Source organism: Mastigoproctus giganteus, chromosome 6 (assembly GCF_048544385.1).
Source record: "Mastigoproctus giganteus isolate SK-2022 chromosome 6, ASM4854438v1, whole genome shotgun sequence".
Classification (NCBI taxonomy): Eukaryota; Metazoa; Arthropoda; class Arachnida; order Uropygi; family Thelyphonidae; genus Mastigoproctus; species Mastigoproctus giganteus.
Genome location: NC_143580.1, coordinates 190,841,967 through 190,868,212, shown reverse-complemented (window position 1 = coordinate 190,868,212; position 26,246 = coordinate 190,841,967). Strand labels below are relative to the sequence as shown.

The 26,246-nt window shown below is 35.9% G+C and overlaps 1 protein-coding gene across 4 annotated transcripts in view; it reads right to left on the bottom strand.

Annotated features, from left to right (window-relative positions):
- LOC150084832 (2-oxoadipate dehydrogenase complex component E1) overlaps positions 1 to 26,246 on the bottom strand; it is a 608,625-nt gene that overhangs the window by 66,549 nt on the left and 515,830 nt on the right. For all 4 annotated transcript variants that reach the window (XM_090376637.1, XM_090376633.1, XM_090376636.1 and 1 more), the window contains 2 exons: positions 16,235 to 16,298; positions 122 to 207 (listed from right to left, as the gene is read on the bottom strand). In XM_090376637.1, coding sequence (XP_090232763.1) covers positions 122 to 207; positions 16,235 to 16,298 — 150 coding nt within the window. The remainder of the gene's footprint in view (positions 1 to 121; positions 208 to 16,234; positions 16,299 to 26,246) is intronic.

Here is a 26,246-nt window from a genome sequence, read left to right as displayed (position 1 = left end):
TTATAGCTGTATTACATTATACAAGTATATCCCTCCTAGCCAGCATTCTTGAACTTTACAGGTATTATATTACATTACACATTTAATATTTATACTGTTTAGCAAAGAAAGATATTTTTACCTTACAATTTAGTAGATTTTCAAATCTTGGTCTTACATAGCACCATGGACCCATATTTTGATGTTCTTCTTGACTCCATATAAAGGCTATAGAAATAAATGCATACATTATTTATGAAAATTTTACTCTGCAGATGAACTGTAAAGAGAAATTGTTTAACAGTTTATTGTCATTTAAAGATTACACTATATGAACTCACTTGTAAAAAGGGCTTTTAATTCAAAACCTAACACTGTTGAATCACGTTTTCCTGTATAGCAGTTTTAACCCTCCTAGCCATACGTTCTAGTAGTAGTAGTAGTGGCATGTGATGCAAGAAATCAAGTGTTTGAGCTTATGCAGCATCAGCCAAAAAAAAAAAAAAAAAATCACACCATTCCCTCCAAATGCCTGTCCAGTTCCTCCTAAAATTTATTTGACCTATCAACTTCCATGACAGATGGAAGTTTGTTCCAGCAATTAACCACCCGCTGGCTAAAGGCAAATTTCCGCACATCTATTCTACATCTGTCTTTTCTTAATTTGAATTTATGCCCTCTTAGGTTCGTAATCTGAACAAGTGGAAGGATCTCATCAGAATTCAGCGTGCTCAACCCATTCAAGGCCTTATACACCTCAATTAGATCAGAGTGCAGGTGCCTAGTCTCCAGCCATTGCAATTTGCAGTGGTAAGAGGATCCCTTCATTCCCCTCACCAATCTCGTTGCCCTTCTCTGTACATGCTCATGCAAATCTACATCCTTCCTAAAATAACGCCTCCAGACCTGTACGCAGTACTCAAGGCGTGGCATGACCAGTGCCTTATACAGAGGGACAATCACCTCCTTTTCCCTGCTAGCAAAATTCCTATATATCATTGACAAAACCCCATGACCTGCCCTGGCAGCCTGTCTGCATTTCTCAGAAAACTTCATATTTGACTGCACAATTACTCCCAGGTCTTTTTCATTTTCTACCACCTTAAGTGTAGTACCATACAGTTGGTATGTTTCTCTGGGGTTACTACCGATACGCAGTACTTTGCATTTGTCAAGGTTGCCACTTCTTAGCCCATCTGCCCAAATTATCTAGATCCTGTTGCAGTACCACACTGCCATTACTGTCATTAACAACCCTGCCAACCTTTGTATCATCTGCAAACTTCGACACTAAGCCTGATATACCTTCATCAATATCATTGATAAATATAAAAAACAACAGAGGACCCAACACCGAACCCTATGGGACTCCACTAATAACATTAATCCACGAGGAGCAGCACCCATTGATTACCACCTTCTGTCTTCTCCCACTCAACCATTCTTTTATCCATTGTAGCAATTTACCCTTAATACCATTCTGCTCCAATTTGTACAGTAGTCTTCCATGCCCAACAGTGTCAAAAGCTTTTCTGAAATCCAAATATATGATATCAAAATTATTTTTTGCATCCAGTTCCTTTGTAACCACATCATAATATCCTATCAAATTTGTCAGACAAGACTTTCCCGTAACAAACCCATGCTGTGTCGGAATTATTGCTGCAGTCTTGTCTAGATGATCCTGCAATGCATCTTTAACCAGTGACTCCATTATTTTACCCGGAACAGAAGTTAAACTAACTGGTCTGTAATTACTCGTGTCACCCTTCGATCCCCCCTTTGTGAATTGGAGATACATTTGCACATCTCCAGTCCGTGGGGACCTCCCCCTAAGTGCAAGGATGCTCTCATAATTATGACTAAGGGTTTGCTTAGTTGCTTTGCCGCCTCCTTTAATATAAATGGATCGATCCCATCCACCCCAGGGGCCTTTCTTATGTTTGACTTCAACAATTTCTCCTCCACTTTTCTCTCAGTTATTACAAAATCATTAAGCACCCTGCTACAATTTGATAACCTTCTGCCATTTTCAAACCTTAATAACTCCTCATGTGTGATGGTAGATGCAAAATACTCATTCAGTTTGTTTGCTATCTGAGCTGGATCATCAACAGTCGAACCATCGATATCAAGTGGACCAATCAGATTCATTCCCTTCCTTTTAGAGTTTATATAAGTAAAGAAATCCTTGCTGTTTTTCTTAGCATCTTTTGCCAAAGATTTCTCATAATCTGCCTTCGCCTGCCTAACCTCCTTTGTGACCTGATTACAGACTAGCTTATATTTGCCACAGCCTTCTGAGTCGCTTGATAATTTATATGCATCACATGCATTTTTCTTCTCTGTCATGAGTCTCATTACTTCATTTGATAACCATTTAGGCCTAATCCTTGAACAATATTTCTTAACAGGTATGAAACTTTTAGTAGCATCCACGATTAATCCTTGAATGCTTCCCATTTAGAATTTACTGTTGGTAACATCGTCAGTTGATTCCACTGTACAGAATTTAAAAACTGTCTGAGACCACTGTACTCACCTTTATAGAAGCAAAAACCCTTTCCTTTAAGTAAATCCCACATCAGTACACTGTGATCACTGCCACCTAGTGGTTCCTTTATTTGCAAATTCTTAATACACGAATGATCACTGCTGGTAACCAGATTAAGAGTATTACCCTCTCTGGTTGCCTCTCGAACATGCTGCTGCAGAAAACAATCATCCAATAAATCCACAAAGGTCTTACTAGTGTGTGAGTGAGCAACCCACGAGTTCCAGTCAATATCTGGGAAGTTAAAATCCCCCATTATAGGACATTCTGATTTACTATCCACTCTATTTCTCTGTACAATTGTTCATTATACTCATTCAAGTCATTAGGCCTATAATACACTCCTACTCTTGTTTTTGCTTTCGCAGTGCTTTTGTCACACCAAACTGACTCAACAGGCACTGTTCATCTATATCAACTGGATGCACTTTTGATTTTATGTTTTTCTTAATTAACAGCATAACACCTCCTCCTTTCCTATCCTGTCTATCCTTTCTGTACACATTGTACTCCCAAATTCCAGTTCTGCATTCCTTATATCTGTGTGACACCACGTCTCTGCTATCCTAACAATATCCGCCTTTGGTGTCTTGACCAACACTTCAAATTCATCAAATTTATTTACTATACTTCTAGCATTGGTATACATGCAAGTATACATGTACACCTATCCTTATTATTAGTTACCCTAACACATCCCATATACCTACTTTTTTCACAATGACTGCCATCCATCCTTGAAACCCCAGCACCACATCGCTCCAGGTTGCTACTTATTGAATGCAGAGGTGAAGGTTGCTACTTATTGAATGCAGAGGTGAAGGTGATTCTTACACAACAGAAGTTTTGTAAGAATCACCTTCACCTCTGCCTGCAGCTACTTTTAAACTTTTAGCCTGTGAATTCCCCCAAGCTAGCAGTTTTCCAACCCACCTAACACTGCCTCCATAGCATCAGCAAATATTCTTGCACCCTTTCTATTTAAGTGTATCCCATCCCTATAGAAGCAGTCTCTCCTGTTAACAAGCACAGACCACGCTGAAAAAAATTCTACCCCTTGAGCTTTGCGCATTCCCTCCAGGGCCGAATTGATTGACAAGGCTCTCATCATGTATTCCCTCCTATCGTGTCTGGGCAGAATTGCAGACACTCTCAAATTTAACCCTGATTCACGACTTTTTTGCAACGTTGACCTGTACTTGTTAAGTAAATCTGCAGATCTCCTACTCTTAATGTCATTGGTGCCAACGTGTACAACAATATCACCTTTTGTGCCCTTAAAGATGATATATGCTTTACAACATCATCAACTTTTGCCCCTGGCAGACATATCCTGGTCCTGTTCCATCTATCCTTTTTATACAATATATTCCCCGTCTCCCTGACAATAGAGTCACCAACAATAACTAGTTCCTTTGGGACCAGCGCATTCTGCCTTGGAGATTGCCGCTGTGTTGCCTGATGCCCAGGAGTGAGCTCTGGCGTTGAGTTGGACAGCTGAGAGCTTGACGGGCCCCCTCATATTAATTTCTTTGAGGGCATCTACCCTACACCTCAAGTTCTCATAGACACCCCCCTTCAGAAGTTATACCAAATTCTGATAGGTTTCAGCCTAATCCAGCACCAATCTGTTTTACAGGTATTCAAATAGAAGTTGATATAGAGAGTTGAGCTGGCCAATCCAGCTTTTCAATGTTGCTGTCCACAAAGCAATCCTGTGTCACCCCTCACTATGTAACTGATCTATGGAACATTGTCATGCTGATACTGACTGCATGTTTCAGTAGTAATGTCACTGTGTAGGCAGTGTATAATTGTCCAAAATGCTAAAGTAGATAGTGGACTACATGGTTTCAGCCTTCCAAATCCAAAAAACCCCACTATCAGACTACTCCTACCTCCAACCAAACTTCCTGTAGGTGACATGCCCCTACAGGAAGCACACTTCAGTCAATCTTCATACCTAAACATGTCCACTGGAATGAAACATTGTATATGGAGACTGTCATTCTACAGCATTAAGAATAGGAATGAAACCACTCTAAATGCAGTTTTTGAAGAAGGAAAACTGCATTTGGTGACCATGATATTGGGTTTATATGCAACTGCACTACCACTGAAACTACACTATGGAGTTCCATATGGATGACTGATGTACTGGCAGATGATCCTGTAGCCTCTTGGACCTGCTCAGTGATGTTATCCACAGACAACATGCATTAGGCACTAACTATCCTCTTTATGGTTTGTAAAACATGTTGCATGAGTTTGTGAGGCTGTTCAGACTTTTATTTTTTTATGGTCTTCTACATTTGCAGATTCAGAACAGTTGTAGTCATGCATAAAGATCATCATTGCATTTTCAAATTCTGTTGTGATCAATGAGCCATGAAATTTATAGTGGTATATCTAAGCTGATATATGTGTGGAGGAGTTTGGTATAGTGTAACACAGGTAACTCTAGTATAACACGGTAGTTAGGTTCCTATAAAATCTCATGTAGTATGAAACTGTGTTATATGAGAATAAGAACCAGTACAAAAAAAAAAGGGTGGTTATGTTCCAAGAGTTAACAAAAATACACCGTTTCATTAACAGAACTGATAAAAATACACCATTCTATATTTTGTGCATCTTCTGCTCTCTTTAAAAAATCATTATTTTGGGTTTGTTTACTTTATGGATCTTTGTAATTTCATTGTATGGAACTAAGCATTTTTGAAGCTCCCTTTCGAACTTTGGGCTCCTTTCAGTCGCAGAATCTGAATGCAAAAAATAAGATTCTAATTGCTCAGCTAACTTTATGCCTTTCCGTATAGTTTTTATTGTAAAATTTTGGTGCGCTATCATCCTCTGAATTGATTTGATTTGCCCCTGATGCCATTTCCACCAAATCTGCATCATCAGGATCTTTTTCTACCAGTAATTCTTGAACATCTTCAGTAATCATTTATTTATTTATTATTTTTTTTAAGGAGCATCAGCGACTAAGGCTATGTTGCTCTGTGTTCAAATTGCATGTGTTCCAGAATTTCCGGGAGAAAAACCATGCTACTCTCAGCTGAGATCAATTAACTCAACCACGTTTTAAAAAATACCTGTAAAAATTCCTCCCGTCATTGATGGGATTCGAATTTTGGTCTTTTCCACCTGGGTGGGGTGACAGTGATTCTACCAACTGTGCTACCCATGAGGGCTTCAGTATTCACAGTATTCATATCACCAAAACCTTCCCCTCCTACTGACTTAACAAGTTCTATTATCGCACGGACTCCATTTTTTGTCGGTTCAACCATATTTCCTGAATGAACTGACTCTGGCCATAAATTTTTCCAACACCCATTTAATGTTGACAGTTTTACTTCTTTGAGCGATAAACTATGATTCCGATAGAGTCCACAATTGAAAATGTTTACATGCCACCATCACTTCAGTTTTCCATCAATTCAATTCGGAATCAATGTTTTACAAAATCCATTGTAACGATTTTCTGATGTAATGAGTTTCAAAGGTAGATATAATGCCTTGATCTAATTAAAGAAGTTGTACTAGGTGGTAGGAACATTACTTCAACATTTGGATAACTTAAATCTTTTGGATGGCCTGGCACATTATCCAATAGTAATAACACTTTGAAATCTAGATTTTTCCACAAGTTCAATAGCACAGAAATAACATGGGGATTTCCCAATAATTTTTTTTTTTTGCATAACGATTAGCAAGCCAAAAGCGGGGATTCACAAAAAAGAATGGAAATGTTGAAAAATTACATACAACATAATAGCAAAGTTTTTCCCAGCACAAAGCTCAAAAATACCGTGTTATGCGAGGTTGCCAAAATTCTCTAACCATGTTAGAACGGAACCATGTTATATAAGTACCGTATTGTGCAAGGATTTCCGCACTTTATCAATCATGTTGTAGAAATACTGTGTTATATGGGGGTTGCCTGTATTCTGTTGCAGATAAAAGACTGCTGCACAAACTGAAGCAATGTGGCATTAAGGGCAAGTAACTTGCTATAGATAAAAGGTTGGTTAAGTGGAAGAAGACAGAGTGGTTATCAATTGACACTGCTCTTTGTGGACTAATGTTACTAATGGAGTTCCCCAGGGTTTAGTGCAGTGCCCATTGTTGTTTTCAATATTTATCAGTGATATTGGTGAAAGTTTATCAGGCTTAATGTTTAAGTTTGCAGATGCTACTAAGGTTGGCAGGGTGGTTAATGACAGTCATCAGGGTGAGCTACTGCAACACGAGCTAGGAAAATTGGGTTGATGGGCTGAAAAATGGCAGCTGAAGTTTAACGTTGACAGCAAGGTACTGCATATGTAAGCAGTAACCCCAGATTAACTTATCAACTTTGCTGGCAGAGATAAAGAGGTGATTATCCCTTTGTATAAGGCAATGGTTAGGCTGCATTTTGAGTATTGTATACAGGTCTGGAAGCCTCACTTTAGGAAGGATGTAGATCTGTTGGAACAGGTGCAGAGAAGGGCAACCAGACTGCTGAAGGAAACAAAAGTTTTCGCTTATCTAGAAAGGCTTCAGTTCTGGAAATTGCAGTATCTCAAGATTAGGCACCTGCAGGGAGATCTCATTGAGGTACTTAAAGTCTTGAATGGATTTAGTTAGCTGAATGTTAATGATAATTCTTCCACTTGCTGAGACACATGAGGGGACATAAATTCAAGTTAAGGAAGGATGGTTGCAGGATGTGCAGAAGTTTGCATTCAGTCAGTGGGTGGTTGATTGTTAGAACAGGCTTCCATCTGTTTTGTAATAGTAGTAGTAGTAGTAGTAGTGGCATGTGATGCAAGAAAGCAAGTGTATGAGCTTATGCAGCATCAGCCAAAAAAAAAAAAATAATAAAAAAAAAATAACACAATTCCCTCCAAATGCCTGTCCAGTTCCTCCTTAAATTTATTCAACCTATCAACTTCCACAACGACAGATGGAAGTTTGTTCCAGCAATTAACCACCCGCTGGCTAAATGCAAATTTCCGCACATCTATTCTACATCTGTCCTTTCTTAATTTGAATTTATGCCCCCTTAGGTTCGTAATCTGAACAAGAGGAAGGATCCCATCAGAATTCAGTGTGCTGAACCCATTCAAGGCCTTACACACCTCAATCAGATCACCGCGCATGTGCCTAGTCTCCAGCCACTGCAATTTGCAGAACTTAAGCCTCTCTTGATAAGAGGATCCCTTCATTCCCCTCACCAATCTTGTTGCCCTTCTCTGTACACGCTCAAGTAAATCTACATCCTTCCTAAAATGAGGCCTCCAGACTTGTACACAGTACTCAAGGCGTGGCCTGACCATTGCCTTATACAGAGGGATAATCACCTCCTTTTCCTTGTTAGCAAAATTCCTATATATCATTGACAAAACCCCATGACCTGCCCTGGCAGCCTGTCTGCATTGCTCAGAAAACTTCATATCTGCCTGCACAATTACTCCCAGGTCTTTTTCATTTTCTACCACCTTAAGTGTAGTACCACACAGTTGGTACGTTTCTCTGGGGTTACTTCTACCCATATGCAGTACTTTGCATTTGTCAAGGTTAAACTTCAGTTGCCCCTTCTTAGCCCATCTGCCCAAATTATCTGGATCCTGTTGCAGTAGCACACTGCCATTACTGTCATTAACAACCCTGCCAACCTTTGTATCATCTGCAAACTTCGACATTAAGCCTGATATACCTTCATCAATATCATTGATAAATATACAAAACAACAGTGGACCTAACACCGAACCCTGTGGGACCCCACTAATAACATTAGACTAAGAAGAGCAGCACCCATTGATTACCATCCTCTGTCTTCTCACACTTAACCATCCTTTTATCCATTGTAGCAACTTACCCTTAATACCATTCTACTCCAATTTGTACAATAGTCCTCCATGCGCAACAGTGTCAAAAGCTTTCCTGAAATAGTAGTAGTAGTAGTGGCACATGATGCAAGAAAGCAAGTGTAGGAGCTTACGCAGCATCAGCCAAAAAAAAAAAAAAAATAAATAAAATCACACCATTCCCTCCAAATACCTGTCCAGTTCCTCCTTAAATTTATTTAACCTATCAACTCCCACAACGACAGATGGAAGTTTGTTCCAGCAATTAACCACCCGCTGGCTAAAGGCAAATTTCCGCACATCTATTCTACATTTGTCCTTTCTTAATTTGAACTTATGTCCCCGTAGGTTGGTAATCTGAACAAGTGGAAGGATCCCATCAGAATTCAGCGTGCTCAACCCATTCAAGGCCTTATAGACCTCAATCAGATCACCGCGCAGGTGCCTAGTCTCCAGCCACTGCAATTTGCAGAATTTAAGCCTCTCTTGGTAAGAGAATCCCTTCATTCCCCTCACCAATCGTGTTGCTCTTCTCTGTACACGCTCAATCAAATCTACATCCTTTCTAAAATGAGGCCTCCAGACCTGTACGCAGTACTCAAGGCGTGGCCTTGAGTACGCAGTACTCAAGGCCACGATATCAAAATTATTTTTTGCATCCAGTTCCTTTGTAACCACATCATAATATCCTATCAAATTTGTCAGACAAGACTTTCCCTTAACAAACCCATGCTGTGTCTGAATTATTGCTGCAGTGTTGTCTAGATGATCCTGCAATGCTTCTTTAACCAGTGACTCCATTATTTTACCAGGAAGAGAAGTTAAACTAACTGGTCTGTAATTACTCGTGTCACCCTTTGATCCCCCCTTTGTGAATTGGGGATACATTCGCACATCTCCAGTCAGTGGAAACCTCCCCTGAGTCCAAGGATGCTCTCATAATTATGGCTAAGGGTTTGCTTAGTTGCTTTGCCACCTCCTTTAATATAACTGGATAGATCCCATCCACCCCAGGTGCTTTTCTTACGTTTAACTTCAACAATTTCTCTTTCACTTTGCTCTCAGTTATTACAAAATCATTAAGTATCCTGCTACAATTTGATAACCTTCTGTCATTTTCAAACCTTAATAATTCCTCACGTGTGAATGCAGATGCAAAATACTCATTGAGTTTGTTTGAGCAGGATCATCAACAGTTGAACCATCGATGTCAAGTGGACCAATCTGATTCATCCCCTTCCTTTTAGAGTTTATATAAGTAAAGAAATCCTTGCTGTTTTTCTTAGCATCTCTTGACAAGGATTCCTCATAATCTGCCTTCGCCTGCCGAACCTCCTTTGTGACCTGATTACAGACTAACTTATATCTGCCATAGCCTTCTGAGTCGCTTGATAATTTATATGCATCCCATGCATTTTTCTTCTCTGTTACGAGTCTCATTAGTTCATTTGACAACCATTTAGGCCTAAACCTTGAACAATATTTCTTAATAGGTATGAAACTTTTAGTAGCTTCCACGATTAATTCCTTGAATGCTTCCCACTTAGAATTTACTGTTGGTAACATCGTCAGTTGATCCCACTGTACAGAATTTAAAAACTGTCGGAGACCACTGTACTCGCCTTTACGGAAGCAAAAACCCTTTCCTTTACCCCTGATGGTAATTAAATCTTTAAGTAAATCCCACGTCAGTACACTGTGATCACTGCCACCTAGTGGTTCTTTTATCTGCAAATTCCTAATACATGAATGATCACTGCTGATAACCAGATCAAGAGTATTACTTTCTCTGGTTGCCTCTCGAACATGCTGCTGTAAAAAACAATCATCCAATAAATCCACAAAAGTCTGACTAGTGTGTGAGTGACCAAACCACAAGTTCCAGTCAAAAGCTGGGAAGTTAAAATCCCCCATTATAAGACATTCCGATTTACTAGCCCACTCTATTTCTCTGTACAATTGTTCATTGTACTCATTCAAGTCATTAGGCCTATAACACACTCCTACTGTTATTTTTGCTTTTGCAGTGCTTATGTCACACCAAACTGATTCAACAGTGCACTGTTCATCTATATCAACTGGATGCACTTCTTCTGATTTTATGTTTTTCTTAATTAACAGCATAACACCTCCTCCTTTCCTATCCTGTCTATCCTTTCTGTACTCCCCAAATTCCAGTTCGGCATTCCTTATATCTGTGTGACACCAAGTCTCTGATATCCCAACAATATCCGCCTTTGATGTCTTGACCAACACTTCAAATTCATCAAATTTATTTACTATACTTCTAGCATTGGTATACATGCAAGTATACATGCACCTGTTCTTGTTTTTAGTTACTCTAACACATCCCATATACCGACCTGTTTCACGATGACTGCCATCCGTCCCTGAAACCCCCAACACCCCTCTATCCAGGTCGCGAAGGAAATCACTTCCCATTCACTTCTCGGTTGTGGAAGTGAATGGGTTGAATAAATTCATGGAAGAACTAGACAAATTCTTGAGGGGTACAGATGGTTACACTGTGTAGAGTTTTTTTTTTTTTTTGGCTGATGCGATATAAAGCTTGATTTCTTGCTTTGTTTGCCATTACTAGTACTACTATTTATAGAGGAGTGTCAAAATACTTTTGGTCATACAGTGCATATGTATGTAACTGATCTAGAATGGCACAGAGGTAGTAGAGATTACAGTTTATTGAGATAGTTAATAATAGCAGAAATTTAAAACAATGTATGTAATTTTAAGCAAGTTTAGTATTAGATTAAAATACTAAGATATGTATAGTAAGCAATGGACGGAGCATGTGAAATTATCTGAACCTGTGAAAGATGTTTTTTAAGTGGCGCTCAGTGCCTTTCTACATAGTTGTGTAGAGTCATAAATGATTGTATTGATATATTATAATATATATTATATTATAATGGCCAAATAGGAAATGTATATATATATATATTAATAGTTATATTAGTGATAAAAAAGGAAAGAAAGAAAGTTAAAAAGACAATAACTAATATTTATGGGTTAATGCAGTTGCAAGCAATCATGCAATACACCCATAATGTCTATAGAATATTATTAGAAAAAGTAAATCAATCCAATAATAATACCATCATGGACCTAATAAAACAAAAAAAAAAAAAAAAAAAAAATATTATTATCGCTTTTTACCGACAATCTAGATGACTTCAACTGGGGCCAACCACCCAGAATGAAGGCAAAAAACGACAAAAAGTTCTCTGTTTCTGTGATGATCAATATATGCTAAGTAATTTAAATCTAAACCAAATATAAACCAGTATAGGTCTGACCTATGATTGCGCATCTTGATTTTATTTTATATTAACTTTGCTTTTATTTTATTTTATATTAACTTTGTGCTTATTATGTCACTTAAATATAAAAATAATAATATACTACATCGGCAGAGTAGCATAAAAGTGACCGAGGATACTACTGTTGCCCTGGATAGTAATCCTAACCATGTTAATACATTGACACATACACAAATATCACACACTTTACAGAGCAGTTTAGCATATAATGCTTCTGGCACTAATATCCGATTACCATCTCTTAAATTTCAACCTTGTAATAACAAATTATGTCTTACTTGCCCCTATATGCATCCAAATCATGCTACAATGAATACGAATTCACACATATTAAGTAAAATGAATAATGTTATATATATGATCACCTGTCGTACATGCAATGTTAAATATATTGGTCAAACTAGCAATAAACTAAATATTAGAATGAACCTTCATCATTCCGATATTAAAACTTATAATAACAAATCCTGTAAGAAAACAGGTAATCTGGAACATGTTATTGAATTCAGACATTTCCAAAAACATACTTTTGGTAATATTTTCATTTCAATACTTAACGTAATTAACAACGCAAATGAAAGATTATTGCAAGAAGAAATTAGCATGTTACAATATAAAACACTATATCCATACGGTCTAAATAATAAATTTAATCAAAAATATATGACGAATAATTTAAAAGATATTAAACACTATATCCATACGGTCTAAATAATAAATTTAATCAAAAATATATGACGAATAATTTAAAAGATATTTGTGTTTATAATATGTTTCAAATTGCCAAACTTCGTAAATATAATCGCAATAGGAAATATAGTAAATCCAACACATATAAAAGCAACCGAGAACATCTAGGAGACTTTATAGATTTATTCAAAATGTGGGACACGGATCCTATAAATATTAGTAAAATACACAACACACTTTTCAGTATTAAACTTAGTGTACTAAAAGCACTAAATAGAAAAACCAATGATTACGTGTTTGCATCCTCTCACCTTATGCACATTATATTGGATATTTTTAAATTCAGAATTAATATTTTGAATGTTAGCAAGCAGCCGGAAAACTCTGTCCTCATCTTATACTTTCAAAATAAAATGATGGATGATTTAGATATACATAAAACTATTAATTTACGTAATGACTTGCTGCCTATTAATAACTTACATATTAATATCAGATTTAGATATTCTAAACCATTTGGTCTTAAAGCGTGTAACTATAAAACAATAGCTACAAACCTTCACAATATTAACATCGGACAGGATACATGTGTTTGTCACAAACCTTCATTTCATAGATACGTGGATCCTAACCATAATCACATTATAACCGGCAATTTAGATATAATCCCATATCCAGAACTTAGAGATATTTTATCACTGGGTTTTAAATTTCGACCTAATCCACCTATTAATAAATCTAACTTTAAAAAATTGTTATATCTAGATTTACTAAAATACTGCATAAGATCAGCATACAAACATAATATACCGGTTGAAGCTTATCACATGTGGTTATTTACAATGCTTAATATCATATCTAACAAATATAATCAATTGAAATTCATACAGGATAATTTATATAATACCAAATTAATAAATAGGCAGCTCAAAGATATACATGAACATTTTATAATAACTCCCGTTGACAAAGCTGCTTGCAATTATGCAATCATATGTAAATCATATTATATAGATATTATAAAAAATGAACTACAGTCTAGCCGTACATATAAACAGATAACATCTTCCTCTAATATAATAATCAAAAAATTAATTGCATTGCATAAAAAATTAAAGTTAAAGTATAATAACCTAAAATATCCATTTATATATTGCATACCCAAATTTCATAAATCACCCATTGCTTTTAGATTCATAACATCATGTAGAGATAGTTATGCTAAATTTCCCGGAAAAACGTTAGAAAAGTTACTTAAAATTATATTAAATAACTTAAATAAAACTATTATATTAAATAATAACTTACCGATCATAAATGCTATAAAAAATAACAATATTCATCAAATACAAACATTTGACTTTAACAGTCTATTTACGAGCATTAATCTTGATAATTTAAAAGTCGTCCTCCAGAAACTATATTTAGAAAATAAAAATGCTATAAAGGTTGATTTAACCTATTGGGATTCTCTAATAAAATTATGCATCTTTAATAATTATGTACATGACGGAACTTCGTTATACTTACAAGTGACTGGCACCCCTATGGGAAGTCCAGCATCAAGCATAATCGCAAACCTTTATCTACATTATACAGAAAGAGAATTCCAAGATAACCTGCTTATATACAGATACGTAGATGATATATGTGTTTTTAATTGTCCACATTTTGTCCAGGATTACAGTAAATTATATCCAGTAGAACTTGTATTGGAAAAAACTAATAGTTCTGATACTATAGCAAATTACTTGGATCTTCATATAGAAATATTCCACAATAATAAAATAGACGTAAACGTATATAATAAAAGAGATGCATTTAATTTTAACGTAGTCAGCCTTACAAACTGGAAATCTAATATATCAAAATCAGTGCATGCTAATATAATTTTATCGCAATGTTTAAGGATTGCTTATATCTGCAATAGTAATAAAAATTGTTCAACAGGCTTAACAGCGTTGTACGGCAAGTTGATTAATAATAATTTCCCTATCGCTTACCTGAAATATCACTTCAGGAAAGCAATAAGCATAATTAATTTCAAAAATTTGTTTTCTGAACCTATTGTTTCAATATAATTTTCAATTTAATTGTCATATTTAGTGCCATGTATATATGTACATAGGATACACTTTGCATTCTTGGTGTCTTACGGCGTAGAAAACTTGTACCCACTGGCTTGCAAATTACAGTGTATCATTTTTTTTTTTTTAATACATATAGTTAAATTCATTTAAATTTACTTAAATTCACGCTGAGATAACATGCAAATTCAGCTCAGGGTCCTACTACAGGAACGGGTTTGCGATCCCGGGCATACCCGAGCCACAACTTATATCTTGCAATGTCTTTAAACTGTCCTACACTCTTTATTTTTATTTCTCCAAAATTATTAGGGCAATCCGAGGACGTAGGAGAAACTATTTCTTATCTATACCACTATTTTTCGCCTTTGTGGAGTTCAGGTTCTATTATTCCTACTCCTTTAGTTTTTCTTCTTACTATCTGCATGTTTCTCTTTGCGTTAATTTAATTATTTATTTATTTTTACCGTATCCATCACAAAAGGCGCACCACATATTATTTTGACGACTATTATATTATGTCCTAGATACGGTCAAATGTAGCATGTATTATATATTTAATCTTATTTTAATCATTAAATTATGTTCTCTGTCGGGTCAACGATGATTAATATATGCTTACATTTATATTTTACTTATATTTCTTACCTTTGATTCTAATATTTCAAAATTTTTTCTTAATTTTTATCATCATTCGATTTATATTTGACCTATACTAGTTTATATTTGGTTTAGATTTAAATTACTTAGCATATATTGATCATCACAGAAACAGAGAACTTTTTGTCGTTTTTTGCCTTCATTCTGGGTGGTTGGCCCCAGTTGAAGTCATCTAGATTGTCGGTAAAAAGCGATAATAATAATTTTTTTTTTTTTTTTTTTTTTTGCGTTTTATTAGGTCCATGATGGTATTATTATTGGATTGATTTACTTTTTCTAATAATATTCTATATATATATATATAAACTTGCTTTTAGGTGCTATTCCTGTTATGATTTCCTGTTATAATCGATTCACGGCCTGGAAAATGTAATGCCATGTTACACGTGGGAAACATCCAAATATATATAGAAAAGAAACTATGTATTCAGAGTAAAGAGCTGCATAAAATAGAGACAACTTTTATATAGGAAAACTCACTTTTAGATTGTGTAGCTGATTTTGGCAAACATTGTTTTTCAAGCTCAGTATTAAGCAAAAACAGTATAGCCCATGTTAAATCTAAATATTTGAGTAAACATTTTAGAGACCAAAGACATTTTGTGTAGAGCAGATATTTTTGGATTGATGTGAGAGAGAGAGAGAGAGAGCACTTTAATTCATGAGTTATTTAAAGAGCAATCAGGTTTTCGTCTCTAGAAATTAAGTTAAGCATATTTATTTGAGTATATGGTTCATAAGTGAAACAGCAGCTATCCCCTGCACTAATAACACCTTCCCCCATACAAAAAACTCAATTCATATTAACAGGAAGCCAATCATACAGACACTTTTAGAAACTATTTAGTCATTTTGTGATATCACCAGCTTCTCCACTGTTAAGACCAGGAATTGATTTCCTGTTATAATCGATTCACGGCCTGGAAAATGTAATGCCATGTTACACGTGGGAAACATCCAAATATATATAGAAAAGAAACTACATCCAAATATATATAGAAAAGAAACTATGTATTCAGAGTAAAGAGCTGCATAAAATACAGACAACTTTTATATAGGAAAACTCACTTTTAGCTTGTTTATATCTGTGAAGTTCCTGGGATATTTCACCTATAGGAAATGGGCACAAAGCCTGGGAGGGGGGAGGGGAAAAAAAAAGCTCTGAAATAATTATTTTATGAAAACTAAGCCATAAAAATCAATGTTAAAACATAGATATAAAACCAGTCTAAACACCTGGCATATTTTAATATCAGGAAAAGGGTCTTATTTATTTATTTAATTAAGATCATTTATTTAAGACACAATTAAGTTCTGTGACTGCTTAAACTTATTACAAAGTCAATCTTTTAAATTCAATGTCCAGTTTGTCTACCTTGAAAATAAATTTTTTGGCCCTTTTTTTTTTTATAAATTATTACAATTATTTTAATTAAAATATTGCTATACAAACAAGTTAGTGCAAAGCATCATTTTAGTTTATAATCACCAAGGTGACATTGTTTGTTAAAACAATGAAGTAGTAGTAGTAGTAGTAGTAGTGGCACCTGATGCAAGAAAGCAAGTGTAGGAGCTTATGCAGCATCAGCCAAAAAAAAAAAAAAAAAAATCACACCATACCCTCCAATTGCCTGTCCAGTTCCTCCTTAAATTTATTTAACCTATCAACTTCCACAACGACAGATGGAAGTTTGTTCCAGCAATTAACCACCCGCTGGCTAAAGGCAAATTTCCGCACATCTATTCTACATCTATCCTTTCTTAATTTGAACTTATGTCCCCGTAGGTTCGTATTCTGAACAAGTGGGAGGATCCCATCAGAATTCAGCGTGCTCAACCCATTCAAGGCCTTATAGACCTCAATCAGATCACCGCGCAGGTGCCTAGTCTCCAGCCACTGCAATTTGCAGAACTTAAGCCTCTCTTGGTAAGAGGATCCCTTCATTCCCCTCACCAATCGTGTTGCTCTTCTCTGTACACGCCCAAGCAAATCTACATCCTTCCTAAAATGAGGCCTCCAGATCTGTACGCAGTACTCAAGGCGTGGCCTGACCATTGCCTTATACAGAGGGACAATCACCTCCTTTTCCCTGCTAGCAAAATTCCTATATATCATTGACAAAACCCCATGACCTGCCCTAGCAGCCTGTCTACATTGCTCAGAAAACTTCATATCTGACTGCACAATTACTCCCAGGTCTTTTTCATTTTCTACCACCTTAAGTGTAGTACCACACAGTTGGTACGTTTCTCTGGGGTTACTTCTACCCATATGCAGTACTTTGCATTTGTCAAGGTTAAACTTCAGTTGCCACTTCTTAGCCCATCTGCCCAAATTATCTAGATCCTGTTGCAGTAGCACACTGCCATTACTGTCATTAACAACCCTGCCAACCTTCGTGTCATCTGCAAACTTCGACATTAAGCCTGATATACCTTCATCAATATCATTGATAAATATACAAAACAACAGTGGACCCAACACCGAACCCTGTAGGACTCCACTAATAACATTAGTCCACGAAGAGCAGCACCCATTGATTACCACCCTCTGTCTTCTCCCACTTAACCATCCTTTTATCCATTGTAGCAACTTACCCTTAATACCATTCTGCTCCAATTTGTACAGTAGTCTTCCATGCGCAACAGCAAAAGCTTTCCTGAAATCCAAGTATATGATATCAAAATTATTTTTTGCATCCAGTTCCTTTGTGACCACATCATAATAACCAATCAAATTTGTCAGACAAGACTTTCCCTTAACAAACCCATGCTGTGTCTGAATTATTGCTGCAGTCTTGTCTAGATGATCCTGCAATGCATCTTTAACCAGTGACTCCATTATTTTACCCGGAACAGAAGTTAAACTAACTGGTCTGTAATTATTCGTGTCACCCTTCGAACCTCCTTTGTGAATTGGGGATATATTTGCACATCTCAGTCGTGGGAACCTCCCCTGAATCCAAGGATGCTCTCATAATTATGGCTAAGGGTTTGCTTAGTTGCTTTGCCGCCTCCTTTAATATAACTGGATAGATCCCATCCGCCCCAGGTGCCTTTCTTATGTTTAACTTCAACAATTTCTCCTCCACTTTGCTCTCAGTTATTACAAAATCATTAAGCACACTGCTACAATTTGATAACCTTCTTCCATTTTCAAACTGTAATGATTCCTCACGTGTGAATGTAGATGCAAAATACTCATTCAGTTTGTTTGCTATCTGAGCAGGATCATCAACAGTCGAACCATCGATGTCAAGTGGACCAATCATATTCAGCCCCTTCCTTTTAGAGTTTATATAAGTAAAGAAATCCTTGCTGTTTTTCTTAGCATCTTTTGCCAAAGATTTCTCGTAATCCGCCTTTGCCTGCCGAACCTCCTTTGTGACCTGATTACAGACTAGCTTATATCTGCTACAGGCTTCTGCGTCGCCTGATAATTTATATGCATCCCATGCATTTTTCTTCTCTGTCACGAGTCTCATTAGTTCATTTGATAACCATTTAGGCCTAAACCTTGAAAAATATTTCTTCATCGGTATGAAAAGTCTAGTAGCTTCCACGATTAATTCCTTGAATGCTTCCCACTTAGAATTTACTGTTTGTAACATCGTCAGTCGATCCCACTGTACAGAATTTAAAAACTGTCTGAGACCACTGTACTCCCCTTTACGGAAGCAAAAACCCTTTCCTTTACCCCTGACGGAAGTTACCTCTTTGAGTAAATCCCACTTCAGCACACTGTGATCACTGCCACCTAGTGGTTCCTTTATCTGCAAATTCTTAATACACGAATGATCACTGCTGATAACCAGATAAAGAGTATTACTTTCTCTGGTTGCCTCTCGAACATGCTGCTGCAGAAAACAATCATCCAATAAATCCACAAAAGTCTGACTAGTGTGTGAGTGACCAACCCACAAGTTCCAGTCAATATCTGGGAAGTTAAAATCCCCCATTATAAGACATTCTGATTTACTGGCCCACTCTATTTCTCTGTACAATTGTTCATTGTACTCATTCGAGTCATTAGGCCTATAACACACTCCTACTCTTATCTTTGCTTTTGCAGTGCTTATGTCACACCAAACTGACTCAACAGTGCACTGTCCATCTATATCTGGATGCACTTCTTTTGATTTTATGTTTTTCTTAATTAACAGCATAACAGCTCCTCCCTTTCTGTCCTGTCTATCCTTTCTGTACACATTGTACTCCCCAAATTCCAGTTCTGCATTCCTTATATCTTTGTGACACCACGTCTCTGCTATCCCAACAATATCCGCCTTTGATGTCTTGACCAACACTTCAAATTCATCAAATTTATTTACTATACTTCTAGCATTGGTATACATGCAAGCATACATGCTCCTATGCCTATTCCTTGTTACCCTAACACATCCCATATACCCAACTATTCCAGGATGACTGCCATCCGTCCCTGAAACCCCCAACACCCCTCGCTCCAGGTCGCTTCTTATTCTAATAGAAGTTGTGCAAGAATCACCTTCACCTCTGCCTGCGGTTACTGTTAAACTATTAGTCTTTGTATCCCCCCAAGCTAGCAGTTTTCCAACCCACCTAACACTGCCTCGATAGCATCAGCAAATATTCTTGCACCCTTTCTATTTAAGTGTATCCCATCCCTGTAGAAGCAATCTCTCCTGTTAACAAGTACAGTCCAGGCTGAAAAAAATTCTACCCCTTGAGCCTTGCACAATCTTTCCAGGGCCGAATTGATCGACAAGGCTCTCATCATATACTCCCTCCTATCGTGTCTGGGCAGAATTGCAGACACTTTCAAGTTCAACCCTAATTCTCGGCTTTTTTTCAACAGTGACCTGTACTTGTTGAGTAATTCTGCCGGTCCCCTACTCTTAATATCATTAGTGCCAACGTGTACAACTATATCACCTTTTGTGCCCTTGAAAGATGATATCCGCTCTACAACGTCATCAACCTTTGCCCCTGGCAGACATACCCTGGTCCTGTTCCACCTATCCTTTTTACATAGCATATTCCCCGTTTCCCTGACAATAGAGTCACCAACAACTAATAGTTCCTGTGGGACCAGCGCATTCTGCCTTGGGGGTTGCCGCTGTGTTGCGTGATGACCAAGTGCAAGCTCTGGCGTTGATGTGGGCAGCTGAGAGCTTGATGGGCCCCTCAATTTATTTCCTTTGAGGGCATCCACCCTGTCCTTCAAACTCTCATATAGGCCCATAACAACGCTGAGTTGTCGCCTGATTTCCTTACACTCCTTACATCGCGCACACACAAAGACATCCCCCATGGCAATATCATGTTCCGTTCCAGAGAGTTCGGCAAACATTTCACAAGTTGCACATTTTTTTAGGCTGTGACGCGTTGGAGAATCGCCCCCCTCAGTTCTCCCCCGAGTCACAACACTCCTGCCACTTTGTGCCCGTTGCTTTGCTGCTCTAGTTCGGGGCATGGTAGTTTAAATTAATAAAATCAATAAATTAAATGTCAGTAGTATTTGAATAGAAACTATGAAATAGAAACAGTGAAGCGTATTACTATATAATTATGCGTTAGAGCTACCTCAATTAAAAAATTTGAATTCCCTACAAAAACTTTGAATTCCCTATATACAAAAACAATGGCTACAAAAATCGAACAAAAATAACGGTTTTACCTATCGTAAGTAAAATCCACAAAACTCTTTATCTAAATTAAAATAAAAAATAACCAGCGTAACTATAACTATATGACTACGTATTAAGTACAATATAAAACAACAATCATGTAAATAAAAGGCAAACACTTATCGTTTTTGCGGAGCCTGTAACTGTCAGCTGTAACTTTTAAATAGAGTCAGCGCCCTCTCCTGATGATGCTTTGCACTAACTTATTCATCTAATAAATTTCTCATAGTCTGAGGCTTTCAGCCCTAAACCCTTTTTTAGTACTACACCATCTGGCATCTCTCATATTGTGGAGTTAAACTTCATAACTGGGATGGTCACTCATTGTATCACTGGGGTACCTACCCACCCACCGATGAGAAGCCAAAAAGCTTTGAAATGGTGCCGTCTGGTGGTGTATCTGTTGAGAATAAGTAACATTAGTCTTCTCTACTGGGGAAGCATTGCTTGTTTGAGGTAGTGCAATAACAGGCAACTCATTGTGAAGGCATTCACAATATGAGATGTAACAGAAATGATGCCATTTCACCTACTTTGGTGATTTACTACGATTTACTAAAATGATGCTTTGCACTAACTTATTTGCCTGGTAAATTTCCTGTTGTCTAAGGCTTTCAGCGCTAAACCCTTATTAGTTCTTCAAAAAATTTCTTAAATCAATGATAAATTTTAACTGAAGAAAAATAAAAAAAAAACATAAAACAAATTATGGATGACTAGTCACAAAAAATATAGTTATAAATGAACATCTTATATAAGTAAAATGTGTTATCATTGTGTAAAAGTGGAAAACCAGTAATATAATCACAATAAGAGCATCATACTATGTAGATATGTTAATTAAACTGCATGGAGCAAAAATATATCATCAGAATCAGAGTAATTAATTCATATATATAACTTTTCAAATTATAGGTTTAAGTATCTAGAAATAGATAAAAAAATATATGAATATCAAACATTTCTGTTGATATCTGCATCAACTCCATCAGTTGTTGTTATTTGGTTTTTAGGAGCATTAGCAACTAAGGCCATATTGCTCTGGGGATATGCGGTGGTCATTCCCTGACCTTTCTGCATCCTTCGTATTTGGTGGTCATGGGCTCAAACCCTGGTCTAATCAAGAAGCATGTGCTACGCACTACCGCTCCTGCCCACCTGCCTATGGAGGTGCCAACTCCATCAGTGACAAGATTTAAAAGGAAGTAGAAAAGGGGAATGTAGATGAGATATTATTAATAACACAGTAAAGATGCAATACAGTTAATGATAAAAAAAAAAAAAAATGTTTTTAAGTATCACTAGGCTACAACATTACAGACATATACTGACAGTTTGGAAATTAAAAATTATATAATCAGTTTTCCTATCTTCCGAGATTAACACGAGAAGATATGTTTTTCTTCCAGAATTTCCAACGTATGGGGGTTTATCCTTCCAGATAAAAAAACCATACATCGGAAATTGGTTTAAAAGTTTTCAATAAATGTTTTGAGCATTTTTTTGTGAAAGACACTTTTTGGTTATGAATTTAATGTCAGAAAATTATTGTTTTATGGCAGTGAAAATTTACCTGAATAAATAAATAATTCAATTTTGCACATAAATTCAAGTGTGTATGTGTCAAATTACAAAAAAAAAAAAAAAAAAAAATGTAGCTGCACAAAATAAACATCATTCAGCACATTAAATTTTTTCAAGTAAATTTAGGTTGGCAGTCTTTCTCTTTTTACTCTATAGAGGAGTGGATTAAAACCTCATGGATTAGCAGCTTGAATAAAGAATGCAATAGTGGCGGCTCGTACTTTGATGTTTCGGGGTGCTGCGCCTTAAAGTTACATTAAATTGCCTTTGTTATAAGACATACAGTAATAATAATAAGAAAGTTAAAAATACTACAAAACATTAACTAGACATTTACCATTAACAGACTTGAACTTTTATTTAAAAACAAAATCCATCCTTCGGTTTTTATTTTTTGAAAATAGATTAGTAATTTTTTCATTCAAGTTTGGTGCACTGTTGACCAAATTTTTTTCTATTGAAAGCATTGCTTGACAATTTAGCCTTTCCTGATTCGTAGTGCTCCTTAAAAATGTTTTTATTCTTTTTAATGTTGAATGGCAGCATTCGGGCTCTGAAGTAATCATTGGAATGGGCAAAAGAACTTTTATGAGTTTTGTAAGTTCACCAAGAATTTCAGCTAGATTATTTTCTGAGATAAATTTCAGCAAGTCAGTTAATTTGCTATAATTTTGTAGATCATGTCTGCTATAGAAAACTTGTAATTCCATAAGAAGTTTTTCTCTTTCAATCATGGGATATGCCTCAGTAGTCTCTCGTACCTCTTCCATGGACATTTTTGTATGAAAAATAACATAGCTCTCCTTGTTAAACAATTTAGCAGCAATTAAATTACTTCATAAAAATATCTCTCACCTATGTCAACACTTATATAATATAGTCGCATACTTCCTTCACTTCAATCGTGAGTGTTTTTGAAGGATTTTCACAGTACATTGAATTCCTGATTATTAAAATGGCATTCTTAGTTTCCTATATATATTCATGTATTTTAACTGCCTCAATTTCAAGGCATTATCTGATGGAAAAGTTCTAACCAGAACTCGAATTTTTCATTACTCAAGATGTGCAAAATTCCAGTTGCTTCTGAAATTGTCTTATCTGTGTTTGCTGTCACTTGTAGTTCCTTCATGCACTTTTTTAAGGATTCAAAATTTTCATAAACACTGTTCACGTTGCGTATATTGAAGTTCCATCTTGTAGTAGGGGTCGGGCAACATGGCTGTCCATATGCTTTCTGAGAACAGAGAGATGCTGTGGTGATCTCGAGAAAAATGTTGGTATCGACATGAAGTTTGAAAAGAATATTCTTGAATCTCGGGTACTACTTTCTACATTTCTCATCATCAGATTCAATTGGTGTGCACAGCAGTGAATAAAATGTGCATTTTTGTACACTTCTTTTATTTTAGCCTGAACTTCCCCTTTCTTGCCTTTCATCACACGTGCCATCAAATGTTTGAGCAACCAGTTTTTGAGTATTTCCTTCAAGGATTATGTCTAACTGATCTAGAATGCACTTCGATATTCTGTCTGCCATTTGCTTTTCCCGAGTGAAAAAACCCCCAAAACACTCAAAAATGTCTCCATTCAGTTCATATCTCAGAACAATTATCATGTGTATATGTTCTGAAACATCTGTTGTGTCATCAGCCATGACAACTATAAATGAAGCTTCTTTAATTTCTCTTTTTATTTCATCCTGGCATATTTGCAGCAAACAGTCAAGAATATCATTCTGAATAGTTTTTGAAATGCCTTTAAATGCTGCAATACTTTCTAAATGGTTCTTTAAATTGGAATCTAATGTTCAGGCACAATTTATTAATTCTCTGAATACTCTTGGATTATTAGAATTGTCTTTTTCATCATGTCCATGTAAAGGAATTTCAAACTGTTCACAAAATTTAATACAGTCTATTATTTTAGATAATACCTCAAGGTTCTTGGTATCTTTTCTGTTATGCTTGCAGATCGAAAGTCTGTAGCCTCACTAAGCTGTTCTTTAATATTTACGCTTCCTAAAAGCGATAGTGAAATCACATTATATGTTTCTTTGAACTCTCATGTTTTAGAGTTTTTTTCTTTCATTCTGTTTATGTTTGTAAAGTCACTTTTTGCCCAGATTAAGTCACCTGCAAACAGTAAACATGGAAAACATACCAATGCATTTTTAATTTCACAACCACAAAGCCAACTTTTCCTTTGGTACTATTCAGTTTTAAAACTATGAATATATTTCTTATTATTACTTATTCCCTGCTGAGAAATTTGAATCTTTGGTGTGGGGGTGGTCTTCTTTTTCAAGCGCATTTTTTTCTTGGAGAGATAATTGTGAAAAATTAAGTTGCTGAAATTTATTCACTGTAACGCGATTTACTTCATGGGCAAGCATGGAGGCCACGATCAAAACAAATTTTACAAAATCATGTGTCGTAGAAATAATGTTTTACTTACACATCACCTCAAAATATAATGGCAACTTGCCAATATACATTTTTTATGGGTGAAACGAATCAAAGTCACTGTAAAGTGTGCAGTGTAGATTTCATCGTTGACCATGATGGCTGTGTAGCCACAATGTCAGTGTCTTTTTGTTATTCACCCAAATTCCCATTAAGTAACTAAATAATATCAGTGTTAAGTCAATACTCAACGTTCAACAGTGTAATTATGTGATTACAGCTTAATTGCAAATTGAGCTTGAACTTGGTAAGTTGAAGTTATATTATGAGTTGATGTTCACTGGAATGCAAAATGTGTTACTACCTGGTACACAGTGAGGCCTATGGTTAATTAAACTTCAAAGTTGCAAAAGATTTTGTGTTTTTATTCGTTTATTATTGAAATGATTACTGGAAATAGAGGATGCGCATACTATATGTGGGTCCTGTTAATAAAAATAAAAATACTCATTGCATTGTATTGTTTTTCACAAAATTTCATATAACTCCATTCACTGTATATCTAGATTTAAATAGCTGGGGGGTGCTGCAGTGCCTATGGGACGAGCCGCCCCTGGAATGCAGTAGACTAATTTTTGGTTTTGCTTAATTCTTTAATATACTGTAAATTTAATTTTGATAATTTTGTAAGTTACTTGCTGTGTTATTTTGTAAAGCTAATTCCGGTTAAGTTAAATTCTTTTAGTTTCCATCTAAATTTAAATTCTTAAGTTCAGTAATTCATAAATTTTGGTATCTGTTTAATTATTGTATTTTATTATTTTTTAAAATTTATCAGTTATATTTTGTAAAGTTCATTCTATAATATTTAGTAAATTTAATTCTTACCTTAACAATGGTTGCTAAAAGGTCCACATTGAGTACTTCATTTGTGGATGTCGTGATTCAGAAGGAAATCTAGAGACGGTCGTTTTCAAAGCCGCTAAGTGGATTTTTCTTATTTACTGATTTGAAATTATTGTTTTTCTAAAACTTTTGATTTAAATTTAGTAGTATAACATCATTTTGTGATTTTCTGATTAATTTGGTGTATTTATTCTTTACTCGGCATTGTAATTGCATAAAAGTATCGGTAAAGGTTTCCACGTGTTTCAACTCCGCTAACCGTTCGTAATTTTCCCGCCTTTGTGATACGATATACCGTACTAGATAGCGTTAGTTGAACTTCGTTAGCAGTTAAATTGTACGTTTAAATAAATACATATAACGACTTAGATTACAAACGTAATATAATTAATTTTATTTAACATAATTAATTATACATATAACCACTTAGGTTACGTAACATAAATAATTAGTAAAAACAAATAATTAATAGATAACTTGATACGAAAGTTATATAAAGGGATTTCGCAGATAACA